A 14684-nucleotide genomic window follows, 5' to 3' on the forward strand; every position below is an offset into this window, starting at 1 on the left:
ACTATTAATCCTTTCTCGCCCTTCTCCCATTGTGTCCAAAGCTTACTGTTAGAAACAAGGTCACAACCTCAGACTAAAGCCAGGGCCTCCATGTCTCCCCTGCTCTAGCTCCCTGAGGGGTAGTTGGGTGAGGCTTGAGGGCTGGAAACCTCTGCCAATGGCTGTCTCTTGCATCCCAAGTGCAGCAGGAGAGACAGAAGGTAGTCCACAGGAAAGGGAGCAGGTAGAGAGAAGGGCAGGGGCTCCATAAATGTGAGACGTGGACTCAGAGACGTAGGCCAGAGACCCCCAACAAGAGCTTTATTAACATCCCAAGCCAACACCAACCGTCTGTCCATGTGTGGGGTCCCAGGGGTGAGGGGGGCACTGGGAAAGGGCCTGAAGGTGGAGTGTGGGGCACAGGGCTCCTGAGTTACTCATCACTCAACAAATGACCCAAGATGACAGCCCCATGCTCCTGCCAGTGGTCCTGCAGCTCCCAACCCCCAGCCTTAGCCACTGATCCCGGTGGGGCAGGAAGAGCCTCCATCACCTTCTGAGGACCCTGGCAGGGGCTGGCCCATCCGATCCACACACCAGCAAGGACCTCTGCGCTGGCCCTGGGAGGAGCGACACTGGGGAGAGAGGATGGTGATCAGAGGTGCAGCACTGAGGCCCTAGCAGGGTGTATCGGAGGGCTCGTGGGTGGGGGGATGGCCTGTGGACCCCAAGTCTGAGTGTGCAGAGACTTGTGAGAGCTCTCGGGACAAGGAGACTCCCTCGGTCTAAATGGTGCCCATTCTTCTAGGCAGAACAATAGTTCTCCAAGTGTAGTTCCCACACCAACAGCAGGCACCTGGTGCTGTGTTAGAAATGCAAATTCTCAGGCTCTGTGGAAAGGGCTTGGCCACCTCTGGGTTCATAGCCCTGCATGACTCTGAGCCACCTCACAAATGTGAACCTCTGAATCAGGCAGTGTGGCTCCTTTACCACAGCGTGTGGCTACTCTCTCTGTTTGTGTGGGCCCTGAAGTTGGAAGATCCTTAAAGGCTTCGGCAGTGTCTTCTTTGTGACCCTTTGTTTTTATCGTTATTGTTAATGTTTGTTTATCTATCTATTTTATTTATTTATTTATTTTGAGAGAGAAAGAGTGAGCGCGAGCCGAGGAGGAGCAGAGAGAGATCAGGGCAGAGATATAGGGGGACAGAGGATCCAAAACAGGGTCTCAGCTGATGGCAGACAGAACAATGTACCCATGAACCGTGACATCACAACCTGAGCCGAAGTCCGAAGTCAGATGCATAACCGATTGAGCCACCCAGGTGCCCCTCTTTGTGCCCCTTTGTAAGTCCCCCCTCCCCCATTCCTGGTAGGAGCCATATGCCACAGGACCAAGGAGAGGAGTGGAGGGGAGGGGCCTCACCTGCCGCTTCCGGTAGAAGCCCCGATGGTCACAGTTTGGCACGTAGAGGGTCTGAGCCCCTCGGTACACCTCGGTCTGGAGTTGCTGCAACACCGAGTCCAGATGTCTGCGGCAGGGGCCCTGGGGGAAGGGAGGGCAGGCAGCTCAGAACCGGTCCAGTCTAGCTCCACTGTATATTCCCCTGGAGCCACCAGCCAGGCTCCCAGGATGCATGTGGGAGACTTCTCCAAGCCCAAGGGGATAGCCTCAGATGGGAGTGTCTGGGGCTCCCCACCCCTCCTGCTCCCTGCCATTCGCAAACACACCATCTCGGTGTCTTGGACAACTCCCGGACTGGGCCGGGCAGGAGTGGTAGAGGTCCCCTGATTCCTCTGTTGGTCTCTTCGGTTCACATCCTGTGGGCGAGTGGTCCCTGCTTGGGGTTTACTCTCCTTAGGATTCTCTCCTACAGCCACAAGAGAAATGGGGGAAGAAGAGTCCAGAAATCATCCAGATGTCAAAGACCAGAACCAAACGAAAGAGAGCCTTGCTCACCTTGACTCCCTGAAATGGGAGGAAGAGAGGGGCTTTCCCAGTAGTAGATATGAGGGTGGTTAGAACCTGGCTCTGTTACTTTCTCCTGGCTTCAGTTACTTTTCTGGCAAATGGTGATATTAGCTTTCCTGACAAAACACCCCAAACTAGTTTTAAGGCTTAAAAGGGAGAAGCACTTTTGAAAGCAAAAATCCAGGACAAATACAAATACGTAGAGAGGCCTTGGGCTTGTGGAGAAAAAATCCTGGCTGTTCCCCCTGAAGCCAGCAGGGGGTGCACCAATCCAGGGAGATGAGGCAGAAGAGCAAAGGATGTAGGAGGGGGTTAGCAGGGACCCAAGTGGAATGTGTGTCCCTGCTGTGACCCTGCTGTGACTCAGCCCACCCCTCCCAGGCTTCAGATATGGTTACTTTTGGGACATTTGCAGTGGGGGCCTCTCCCTTCTGGTCTCCCATAGCTCAGCCTAGCTCAACCTCAGTGGTCCCAGGAGCAGATACGATTCAGCCCTTAACCAGGGCAGGAGGAGGGCAAGTTGCAAAGATGCAGGGATGAAAGGCCTCTGACGTGCAGGCAGCTCTTGGCTCTGGAGAAAGTGTCACACATGGTATCTGGGGGGCCTGGGGAGAGCTCAGGATGGTGGGAGGTGAGGAAATAAATCAGGGCATCAGGGTGAGGGAAAGGCAGGAAGGAGAGTGTGTGCACTGCCTGGAAATTGCCCCAGCTGTAAAATTATAGTATGAACCCTATTGTCTCTCCCTTTCCATGCCCAAAGACAAGTTCCGCTCAAGTCCCCAGTCCTCAGACCTCAGACCTAGGCATTTGTTCCCACCTGCCTACTACCTGCAACCCAAGAGCAATTTCCTTTGCCAATCCTGACTCTGATCCTTCATCCTCCACCTTTCGCAGACCTTGCCTCTCATTCGCTCCATTTAGCACCCTACCACGACCATGCTGGCGCTGCCTCTTTCTGACCTACCTACACACCCCTTTCTATGAGGACCACTAGTAGCTTGGACCCAGGCATTTGGGACTGAAAGTAACTCCAAGTTAATTTCTAATCCCTTCCCATGGAAGAAACCAGGAGACCAAATGTCCCTGGTTGGGGGAGGGGAGGAAGGGCTGCTTTTATTTCCTGCCCTGTCTCTCCCTGCTGCCCCCCATCTTCTGGGTTCTGACTCACTTCTGTCCCATCCACCCTATGACTCAGCCTTCTATTTTCCTCCCTAGGGTAGGGTGGGGTAGGGTGGGAGGAGGGTTCGGAGCAGCTTTAAGTCATAACCCTGATTTGGCAGATTCCTTCTTTTCCCACCTCTATCCCATTCTCTTGAGGCCCCCTGAGCCTACCCTCTGATCCTAGTGTAGTCTGAAACAGTTCAGGATTTGGGACATCTTCTGTTCTAGGCCTTATGTTCAGATGCTTTGGACACCCTGATAATAAGAGGAGAGGGGGCAGTATTCCTCAGTGTGTGCTGCAGGATCTGGGAGTCTGGGTTCCCTTCCCCCTTTCTCCAAATGGAAGCTGGGAACATCTGGGTCCTTTCTCCAGCGCTGGGGTCCAGTCAAGGAGCTGGGATGCTGTGACAAAAGGCATGGCCCTAAACCCTTCCATCATCACTTTTCCCCTCAAGAGAAAATAGAAGGGGCAAAAAAAAAAGGTGGAGAGCTCAGATATGTCCTTGCTTTATCCTCAAGACCCCTAGCTGCACCCCAGCCTTCTAGCAGCTCCCCGCACTTGCCACTTCACCCCCAAACGTGACCCCCAGGGTTAGGAAGAGGAAGCATCCACGGCAGAACCCAGAGGCTTGCAGGGCTGTCGCGCCCTTTTTCCAGGACTCAGCCTGCAGCCTTGCGGGTCTCACGTGGGCGGGGCAGGGGCGGGGCGCGGACTCACCAGAGGACGCGCGCGCCCGGTGGCAGCGGCCGCGGCCCAGCAGCAGCGCCCGCAGAGGCGCCTCGTCTTCCTCGGGCGGCTGGCACTGCAGTCCCGGGGCGCAGTTAGGGGTGTAGACCCCGCACTGCTGCCCCTCTCTCCTGAGACAGCCCCCAGCTTCCTTACAGCCCTCCGCCGGCGGCCCCCCATCCTCCTCCACGCAGCCCCCTGGACAACCCGCCTGCACCGCCTGCCCGCAGCCTGGGCACCGTGCCAAGGCGGCTCCTGAGCGGGCAGCGAGCAGCAGAGTTAGCAGCAGCAGGGGCAGCAGCAGCCCGTGTGGGGTCATGGTCGGATTTTTGCCCCGTCCACTCTTCCCAGCGCAGTCGTAGCACAGCTGCTGCCCGCCGCCGCCCCTCCGCCTTAAGTAGCCGTCGGTCAGGGGCCGGGCCCTTTAAGAGCCAGGTGAAGGGGGGTGGGGGAGAAGGCAGGGGCATTCCCTAAACTGGGTGGGACTGGAGAGGCTCCCCCCCCCACCTGATCCTCCCCACTTTTCTCTCCCCACTCCCTTCCCAGTTTCTGTTTACTTCCCAAATTACTCTGATTTTGCTTGCTTTGTCCCCGGGACTCTCGGCGGCGGGCCGGAATTTGGGAGCTGAACTGCTGGCTGGAGGCACTGGAGGGTGGGGAGGAGGGGAAGAAGAAGACGGGAATTGGGATGAAGGGAAAAACCTGGAATCCAGTGCGGGTGTCTGTGTCCTGTCCTGGGACTCAGGGGTTTTAGGGACTCTGGTGGGGAGGGGACTGCTGTCTGAGAGGAAAGGGGAAGGGATGGTGTCTGGGAATCACGAGAGAGATGTGTGCCAACGGAAAAAGAGAAGGCAGAGGTGATGGATAATGGGGTCTCGGCATAACTCACTGCTGATGGGAGAAAGTAGCCCAAGAGGGAGGCAAGGAGGAGCTGGGCCTGAGATGTTAGCGTGGGAAAACGCGGGCCAGGGGGCCAGACTGAGCTCAGATGATAGAAGGGGTTGGGAGGAGCAAGGGGAGAGACGGGGAAAGGTGGGGAGGCATACCTTGAATGAATAGGCTTTAACCCAAAGACCTGTGGTGGGGTCATGGGAGTGTCCCAGAGTGCCCATTGTGCAAGGGTGACAATGTGCTGATCACCCTGGCAGGTAGGGACAAGGTAGAGGTGAGGGACTGGCCCATTGAATTATGAGGTATTGGTGTTTGGGGGGGGCTTGTAGCACAAGTTAGCAGGAACCCATACTCTGGGTGCTCTTGGGAACAGTGAACAGAAAACAGACCCTTCCTTCTGTCATTCATCCAGATCAGCCCACTCCTCCATTCCTTTCCTTTTTTAGAATTGGCCTTCCCTACCCCCCACCCTAGGCATCACTCATTGGGGTTTCTGGATTCATCAGGTTTTGCTTTGCCCAGGGGGGCACTGGACCTGGAGAGTCTGGGTATTTCTTCTGGCTGGACAGCCTTCACCACACTGGTCTGTCTCCCCCACCCCCACCGCCCACAGCCCCCACAGTGGCTCTCTGGGACAGTGCCCCACCCATCCCCAGCCTCCTAGTGGAGCAGGCCTTCCTAGAGGCAGGAAGAAGGGCCGCTTCCTTTGGCAACTCACACCCGCCCTGCTCTGGATTACGAAACAAGGGCCATCTCATTCTTTCCTAAAACAAGAGCTCTGGGCAGTGGCTAAGTTTAAATTCTGGGCCATAATGTCAGCAAGGGCTTCCTGAATTTGAGGTAAATACAAAAAAGAACTTCATCCCCAGCACCCCTCCGCCCCCTTCCCTGGCTACCCTGGGACCCTAGAACATGAATTTGGGGAACAGTGCCTTGTGGTAACTCTGAGGCAGATACAGTGTGGACAGGCTGGGAGGAGGAGGGTTGAGGGGGTGGGAAGGGGGCTGCTATCCTCCACTCTATGGAGACGCTGTGACCTCCTGCCCCACGCTCTCACCCCAGGGTGGAGAGCTCTGTCCTGTCCCCAAATCCTTATCACTATTTATTTTGCCTTGCACGTGGACTCCAGCTTGTTGCTCCTGTGTAAAACAGGAAGGTCCCTGGGAAGTTTGGGATGGGGAAGAGATGGCGGTGCTCCCTGCAGGATCTGAGTGGCTTTTTAAATGTTCCTACTTCTCCTTTGTAGGTCATATTGCAGGAAAGCCCAGTATTTGGCTAGTCTCTCATATCTATTCTCAAACTTCCCCTTCCCTCTCCTGTATGGCCACCACCCCTACAACAGATGCCCTGGGTTTACTGCTCCCATGAGCCCAGCTTGCTCCCTCCCTGCAGTGACAGCTGAGCTGCGCTGTCCAGTACCACCACCACAGCTGCACCATACTGGCCTCCCCCCCCCCTGCTCCGCCCCATCCAGTCTGGGTGTCCAGAGCTGCACACGGTGGGTGCTAGAGTCTAACCAGTCTCTTCCTTGCAGAGTGAGCCTCTTGGACTCTGTTTTTCCTGCCTTGGGGATGCCCTTCACCATAGCACCTAGAGCAGTGGGATCTGAAGCACATGGTGTGGTGAGTGCTCAGGATGGGGTGTGGGCCAAGGTGTAGACCTTTGGGACTCCAACCTCCTTGAGAGAGAAGAATTTGCTGAAAGCGTTTCGAAGGCTGTGAAAACAGCTTGGGCTATTGCTTAGGCTTTTACAGAAGTAAACTCTGCTGGGCCTCCTCCTCCTCTTGTCTCTCGCACCAGCCTGTCTGTTCAAATCCCTGGAAGCCCAGGTGCTGACTTTCTTTTGAGAACAAGGGTAAAGGAAAAGGCCTGCCTAGACCCTTTTGAGCTTTGTGTCTGAAGAAAGACAAGTGGTGGCCCATTTTATAGACAGAAAGTTCCAGGGATGCAGATTGATGACCACATCACGACATGGCCCAAGTCTAGGGTAGCCTGGGCGGGGACTCTTGTGATAACCTCAGCTGGCCTCCAGCCTTTGGTCCTGCAGTCTCCCACACAGCCTTCCAGTTGGTCCTGATCATGGGATACTCTCCGTCTCGAAGGTCTCTTGTGGTACTCCATGTCCTCTCCACCCCCCATCCCAGTAAAATCTGTGCTTCCATCTACCATCCATGGATCTGGGACCATCACCCTGGGAGCACACTCTGGTTCAGACAGCTGGGTCTGGGTCACCTTCCCCAGAACCCCCTGGCCATCTCCCATCTCTGGGGCTGAACTGAGATTCGGGAAACGAAGGTGTGGCCTAATTGGTGCTCAGAGGGCATTTCTTTCTCTGGATTCCAAGCATTCATCACACAAGGACAGAATCCTTACTTCCCTCAACACAAACCAAATCCCATGACCTCGTCCTCACCTGCTCAGCAGGCAGGCCAGCCCTCTGCCTTCCTTGGAATTCATCCACATTAGTGTGTTGCTATCTTAAATTTTTATGTTTTTGCGTATCTTACTTTTCCAGTTTGTGGAGTGCTTTGAAAACAGGAGCCCCACATCTTCTTCATCTCTAGTGTTTAAGGAGTTTGAAATTGATACAAGTAAAAGTTGGTGTTTTCGGTGGGAGCAGAGGTGAACGGGGGCACATTGTACCCTCTTCTGGGGGCTCCACCATCACTCCTGTATTTCAGGGCTAGCCCAGCGTGCCCCAGGAGGTCTCCTGGCCCTCCACCCCTTCAGCTGTCCTTTCTCTTCTCTTCTTCCTCCTCCTGCATTCAGAGTAAAGGCCAAAGAGTCTAAGAGGCCCAGAGTGTGGTCAGGGTGCAATAGGAGAGGGACATTTGGCTCTGGAATTAGTTAAAGAGGGCATCCTTGAGAACGGGGTTTTATAACAGAGCTTGGGAGAAGAGATGGGAAGGCAGCAGGACATTTTTCTAGACTGGGCTGGAGTCTGCCAGATAGTTGGGAACTGGGAATCATTAGTGGACAAAGAGCAGCAACGGGGGATCTGAGATTTGCTTCTTTTCGATTAAAGGAATTAAGTATATCCAATAGATTCATAGAGCATTTATGTGGATATAACTGGGTTATATGGACGTAATAGGGAGACATTGTGCTCTCCAAGAGCTTAGAGTTTATATCTGTCCATCCAACACATACTTAGTAAACACTTAAAAATTCAATATGGCTGCTAGGGTATTCCAGGATAGAATGTAGACTGTTGCAAACAAATCTAACTGTATTATAGATCTATGACATAAATACACTGATGGTGGTGAGGAGAAGAAAGGTGCTGACCTCATTAACTCTAGAGAACAGGGTTTTGAGTGGAAACTATAAGGCTAAAGATAAAAGACACAGCATAATCTACATAAACCCTGTGCTCTAGTTGGTACATTTTCTCCTGGGCTTATAGGTTACCAACTTTTGAAACTGCTTTACATGGTAGCAGGGTTGAACAAAAATAAGTTATGGATATTGGGAGCCAGGTTTTTCGTCGGTGGGAGAAGTAACAAATAAGTAAGGGGAGAGGTTAGGATGTATCCTGTGGTGCTTGGACTCAGAGACATCAGTATGAACTCATGTTCAGCTTAATATGCATACCGATGGGTAAATACAGAAGCAACTACAGATACGTGTATATACATGGGTTAGCATACATACATAAATTACCTAACTGTTCACTGAGAGCGCCTAGAAGCAATGGCACCCCAATAGCAGTGAGCACAGCTAGACCCAGATCTTGGTTTCTAAGTATTATTCTCCAATAAACAGAAGTAAAATTCCTTCCAGAGACAGCTGATTCTAGGCCTGGTTCAGGGAAGCACAAGATGAGCTAGAGCATCCTGAAGTACCAGAAAGTAAGGAAGTGCTCAAAAAACAACAGGGTGGGGGACTAATCTCTGCCTCTGTAATCACATGGCCATCTTTAATTGGCTTCTCTCTGTGGGTATTTGCCCAAATTTCCCCTTTTCATAAAAACACCAATCATATTGAATGGGGACCAACCCTGGTGATTGTGACTTGGTTAAATCTGCAAAGACCCTATTTCCAAATGAGGTCACACTATGAAATGTTGGGGTTAAGATTTTAACATTTCTTGTTTTGCAGGACACAATTCAATCTATAAGACCGATACAAGTAAGTGATTAAAGGGGCGCCTGGGTGGCTCAGTTGGTTAAGCTTCCGGCTTCAGCTAAGGTCATGACCTCACAGTTCATGGGTTTGAGCCCCGCATGGGACTCTGTGCTGACAGCTCAGAGCCTAGAGTCTGCTTCAGATTCTGTATCTCCCTCTCTCTGCCCCTCCCCCACTCGTGCTCTGTTTCTGTCTCAATAATAAATAAACATAAAAAAATAAACAAATAAATGGGGAAGAGGAGACAGATCTTCCTTCTAGAAGACTGCAGTGTATGTAGATACTCTGACCTTCAGAAGGTAGAACTTAACACCGCTCCCAGCTTGGGCTAGACTTGGTGACCATGCTTCTAAAAGGGAAGGAAAAATAGTAACTTTATAGGGGAGACACCCGGCAAACACTACCTTAGCCTTGTGATCAAGGTTAACCTCACCAGTGATGTCAAATGGGTATTCATAAAGCCCCCCATATATGATATGGAAAGCACTTCACCTCTATGAATTTCTTTCCGCATATCCATAACCCAATCCAACTGTAGGAAAAACATCAGACAAATCCAGATTGGAGGACATTTTACAGGATACCTGGCCTATTTTACTCAAGACTGTCATGGTTATGAAAACCAAAGAAGGACCGAGAAACTGCCTCCAACCAGGGGAGACCGGAGAAAGATGACAATGAAGGCAGTGTGGTACTGTGGACTGAATCCCAGATTTTGGTCAAATCCAAATAATCTTTTAAAAGGGGGAGGGGAGCACCTGGGTGGCTCAGTCAGTTGAGTATCTGACTCTGGCTCAGGTCATATCTCACAGTTTGTGAGTTTGAGCCCCGCATCAGGCTCTCTGCTGTCAACATGGAGCCTGATTTGGATCCTCTGTCCCCCTACTCTTAAAAATAAATACACATTAAAATATATATATATGTTAATTAATTCAAAATGGGGAGGGGCCCCTGGCTAGCTCATTTGGAAGAGCATGTGACTCTTTTTTTTTTTAATGTTTTTTTATTTTTATTTATTATTGAGACAGAAACAGAGCATGAGTGAGTAAGGGGCAGAGAGAGGTAGTCACAGAATCTGAAGCAGGTTCCAGGCTCTGAGCCGTCAGCACAGAGCCCAACGCAGGGCACAAACCCACAAACTGTGATATCATGACCTGAGCTGAAGTCCGATGCTTAACTGACTGAGCCACCCAGGCGCCCCAAGCATGTGACTCTTGATCTCAGTGTTTTAAGTTTGAGCCCCACGTGGGGTGTAGAGAGTCCATAAAAATAAAATCTTAAGGGATGCCTGGGTGGCTCAGTCGATTAAGCATCTGACTTTGGATCAGGTCATGATCTCACAGTTTGGTTCATGAGTTTGAACCCCACGTGGGCTCTCTACTGACAGCGTGGAGCCTGGAGACTGCTTTGAGTTCTGTATCTCCCTCTCTCTCTGTCCCTCCCCTGCTCATGCTTTCTCTCTCTCAAAAATTAATAAACATTTAAAAAAGTCTTTAAAAAATCCAAATAAAGTCTGGAGTGTAGTTAGTAGTAATGTACCAATGTTGGCTTCTTAGTTTTGGCAAATATACCATGGACATGTAAAATATTATCAATGGGAGGAACCGCCTGAGAGATAGTGGGGAACTCTCCTTCCTATCTTTGCAACTTTGCTATAAATCTAAAATTACTGCGAAATAAAGAGCTTATTTAAAATATGTATTTTAATAATAGTTTAGTCTTCAGTTTCTAAATAAATGAAAAATTTGTGTGTCCCATGCCCTGAGCTAAGAATATAGAAAAAGTAAGATGGCCTCCTGCTTCCGAGGAGATCACAGTCTAGGAGGATGGCCACATAAATTGCTGACAATGATAATAATAATGATGATAATGGTCAATAATAATAATAGCTTATATTATCTAATACTTTCTGTTGAGAACTGCGCTAAGTAGCCACTTTACATATAATTATTACTATAGTTTATAAGATGGGTGATGTTATTATTTCCACTATTCTTCCTATAGGGGAACAGTGAATTTTCAAAGAGAGAAGGGATGGGGCAAGGGTTTGAACTCAGATTTAACTTGAGCCCTCTGTGACCTGCCTCGTTGTCGCCAGCCTCTTAGTCATCTTTGATGGTGTTGCTGGAAGGTTTTGTTCAGAATCATCTGCTGGGAAAATCCATCTCCAAGACCTCTTTCAACATGATCACTTGGACTGGGAAAAGGGCCATTCCACAGAGCATCTGTGGTTAAATTCTGAGCCTTTAATTCTGAGCCATGGCCAACATGGCTATCAGAACATTAGGCATCAGAAGGAAAAATATGGGAAACCAGAAGAAGACCAGAAGAAGATCCTAATGGAATTTTCCACCTATCCCTATTTCAAACCCAACACATCTAAAATCATACTTATTCTCTCCTCCCAGAACCATTCCTCAGCTTTCCTTTCTTGGGCATGGTCTCGGCAGTCTCCAATTTTCCAGTCATCTTCCATGCTTTTCTCTTTTCTTCTGAAATTACCTAGTCCTGTTGCTTCCCCCATCTGGTCTGAGAGTGTTTCCATTTCTGTGGCCATCCTGATTATTTGGGTTCTCATTGTCTTTCACCTGGACCATGACAACAGTTTCCTATGGACTGTCCAGTTTTCAGACATTATCTCCTCTGTATCCAGACTATTCTTTCTGAAGTGAAAATAGAGCATATAATTCCTCTACTCAGAAACCTTCAATGACTCCCTACTAACTCCAGGATCAAGTCCAAATCCTTGGTTTTTAATCCTTTTGTTCTATAACCCCTATTATTACCTTTCAAGAACCACCCAGCCCCTGACCAAATATGCTCTTTGAATTCATACTTCTGAGCTTTTATTCATAATCACACTCCTAACCTTCCCTTTCTTCTCTAGCCTTGTATTCTCTAGTTTTTATTATCAAGTTCTGGGTGAAATTGAATAAGTCTTTTCACCCTGATCCCAAAAAACTCACAGTCTCTGGGAAAAACAGACAAGGAAATTAACAATGACACTATGTAAGGAGAGGAGAGATCAAAGACACAGAGGACGAAAAACTTAAGTTTGCCTGGGAGAATCAGAGAAGGCTTCGCAGGGGAGATGATGCTTTGGCTGATTCTTGGAGCAGAAATTGATGAGGGAAGAAGTAAAGGGAAGGCTTCTAGGCAGAGGGAGCAACACCTGTCTTTCTTTACCAATCATGCGGCTGTCCATCATATGTCTTCTCTTAACATCTCTTAGTTTGTCTCTTATTTCTGTCACATTTTCATATACCATATCTTTTCTTCTTATAACTGGCTTATGAATGCCCTCATAATAGGGGCCGTATCCTCTATTCCCCCTCTGTAAAATGCGAGTTGCAATACCTACTTTGCAGAATTGTTGTGTTAGGAGAAATTCATGTGATATACATGGTAGGCACTCAGTGTTTTTGTTTTTGTTTTCCTATAATGAATGGAATGAAGTGTCTAACTCAGTTCCTGGCCCACTCTAATATACTCAACATTTAATGAATGAATGATCCTACCTTGGTTCAAAATCGTTGTGTTCACCTTGCTTTGGGAGGTCTCATTGGATGGGAAAAGATCCAGAGAGACAATATTTCAGCAGGGTGAGGATATCAGCCTGTGAGAGCTAACCAGATGAGGACCATCCAATATGAAGACGAGGCAAAGATATTCAGATTCAACTCAAGGTCACTGAATGCTTATTCATATTTTGCATAATTTCACAATGTTGTATTACCATCTCCATTTTGCAAATAAGAAGACATATTTAGAGACATAAAATACCTCGCTGAAGGCCACACAGCTAGACGGTGGGATCCACTGGATTACAAATTCAATGCTCTTTTCACTTCAACACAAAAACTTTCATGATGTAGAAAAACAATAAGACTTTGGATAAGTTAAATACAGACTTGTTTGCTAAATTGTCTAAGTACTCAGACCACATGTAATTTCTAGAGCTAGGGAGAGGTTGTTTTAAGGCAAATAAAAGGAAGGGTAGCATTCTGTTTGGGGTAGGGTAGGAATAAACACAAGAGATGTATTATTATGATAAACAGCACAAACTGAAAAAGAAGGAAGTTAGGAAAGAATCAATAAAATCATAGATAGAAGATCCCTGGTAAGTTATGAAATGACTCATTCTCCTCTTTTGCTTCTTGAGCTACGAGAATACCCTCATCCTATGTCTGGGCTTTTTCCAAAGGCAACCTGGGTTTGTTTGAGGTCTGGGTTCCTACCCTTTTGGGCAGGCCAGCTGTGCCCTCTTTATAACCTGTCGCTGGCAAAGCTGTTGAAGAAAGTATCCTAGGCTGTAACAAAACATGGTCATAGTAAATATTTCTTTTTTCCTCCCTAAAATTTTGGTCTGAGAGCCTAGAATTTAATATTAAACAACCAGAGTAAGTTTAGGGAGATAGCAATTAAATCTCATACATCACAATCATACAGTTGACCTTTGAATAACATGAATTTGAACTGCACTGATTTATTTATAGGCAGATTTTTTTTCAATAAATACAGCATAGCACTGTATTTTCTCTTCTTTGTGATTTTCTTAGGGATATTTTCTTTTCTCTAGCTTTGTTGTAAGACTATAGTATGTAATATGTATAACATACAAAATATGTATTAACTGACTGTTTATGTCATTGTAAGTCTTCTGGTCAACAGTGCGTTATTAGGGGTGCCTGGATGACTCACTCGGTTAAGCATCCAACTACAGCTCATGTCGTGATCTCACAGTTTGTGAGTTCGAACCCTGCGTCAGGCTCTGTGCTGGCAGCTCAGAGCCTGGAGCCTGTTTCAGAGTCTGCGTCTCCCTCTCTCTCTGCCCCTCCCCCACTCATGTTCTATTTCTCTCTGTCTCAAAAAATAAACACTAAATTTTTTTTTTCTAAAACAGTGGGCTATTAGTAATTAAATTTTGAAAGACTCAAAAGTTATATGCAGATGTGCTGTATTTATCGTGAAAAAAACCCACATATAAGTGAACTCACACAGGATTAGTTATGGAGGCCAGCCTCAGGATCTTCTTCTGCAAAAAGGAGATAATAATAAGAGTTGCCAAAGAAGATATATAGATGGCAAATAAGCATGTGAAAAGATATTCAATATCATGAGTCATTATGGAAATGCAAATTAAAACCACAGCGAAATACCACTACATACCTATTAGAATAGCTACAATTAAAAAGAATGACAGTGCCATTGTTGGACAGGATGTGGAACAACTGGAGCATTCATACACTGCTGCCATGGATTTAAAATGATACAACTTTTTTTTTTAAATGTTTGTTTATTTATTGGGAGACAGAGAGGGAGAGAGAGAATCCTAAGCAGGCTCCTCACTGTCAGGTCAGATCCAGACTCAGGGCTTGATGAACCATGAGATTACGACCTGAAACAAAATCAAGAGTTGGATACTTAATAACAGCTGAGCCACACACGCTCCCTGATACAACCATTTTGGAAACAGCTTGGCAATTTCTCAGAAAGTTAAGCTTACATCTACCATGTGACCCAGACAGTTGCTGCTAGGGGCTTACCTAAGAGAAAATGAAATGTATATCCATACAAAAATTTGTGCGTGAATGTTCATAGCGTCTTTATTTGTAGAAACCAAAAATTGGAAACAACTAAATGTTTATCCATCAACAGATCAATCATAACAAATTGTGTTATACGCACATAGTAGCATACTACTCAGCAATAAAACAGAAGGAACTACCGATATCCAAACAACATGGATGATCCCAAAATATTTATTCTGAATAAAGGAAGCCAGACACCTGTTTCCCGTAAGAACGTATACATACTCTGTGATTTCAT

At 47.9% G+C, this 14684-nt stretch overlaps 1 protein-coding gene across 1 annotated transcript; it reads right to left on the reverse strand.

Moving 5' to 3' along the window:
* Window positions 1-265: 265 nt before the first annotated feature.
* On the reverse strand, window positions 266-4228 carry IGFBP6 (insulin like growth factor binding protein 6). The gene is made up of 4 exons (XM_029955880.1): window positions 3828-4228; window positions 1708-1847; window positions 1403-1522; window positions 266-614 (listed from the first exon to the last, which is right to left on the reverse strand). The coding sequence occupies exons 1-4, from the start codon at window positions 4153-4155 to the stop codon at window positions 492-494; spliced, it is 711 nt and encodes a 236-aa protein (XP_029811740.1). The 5' UTR covers window positions 4156-4228; the 3' UTR covers window positions 266-491.
* Window positions 4229-14684: the final 10456 nt, after the last annotated feature.

The sequence above is a fragment of the Suricata suricatta genome, chromosome 10 (genome assembly GCF_006229205.1).
Source record: "Suricata suricatta isolate VVHF042 chromosome 10, meerkat_22Aug2017_6uvM2_HiC, whole genome shotgun sequence".
NCBI classification, from domain to species: Eukaryota; Metazoa; Chordata; class Mammalia; order Carnivora; family Herpestidae; genus Suricata; species Suricata suricatta.

Bases quoted from the DNA above. Each gene is read 5' to 3' on its own strand.
- IGFBP6 (XM_029955880.1), bottom strand. From the start codon at position 4,155: ATGACCCCACACGGGCTGCTGCTGCCCCTGCTGCTGCTAACTCTGCTG. The intron at 1,848-3,827 runs GTGAGTCCGCGC...TTGTGGCTGTAG, and splicing joins CCGGGCGCGCGCGTCCTCTG to GAGAGAATCCTAAGGAGAGT. The intron at 615-1,402 runs GTGAGGCCCCTC...CTCTCTCCCCAG, and splicing joins GCTTCTACCGGAAGCGGCAG to TGTCGCTCCTCCCAGGGCCA.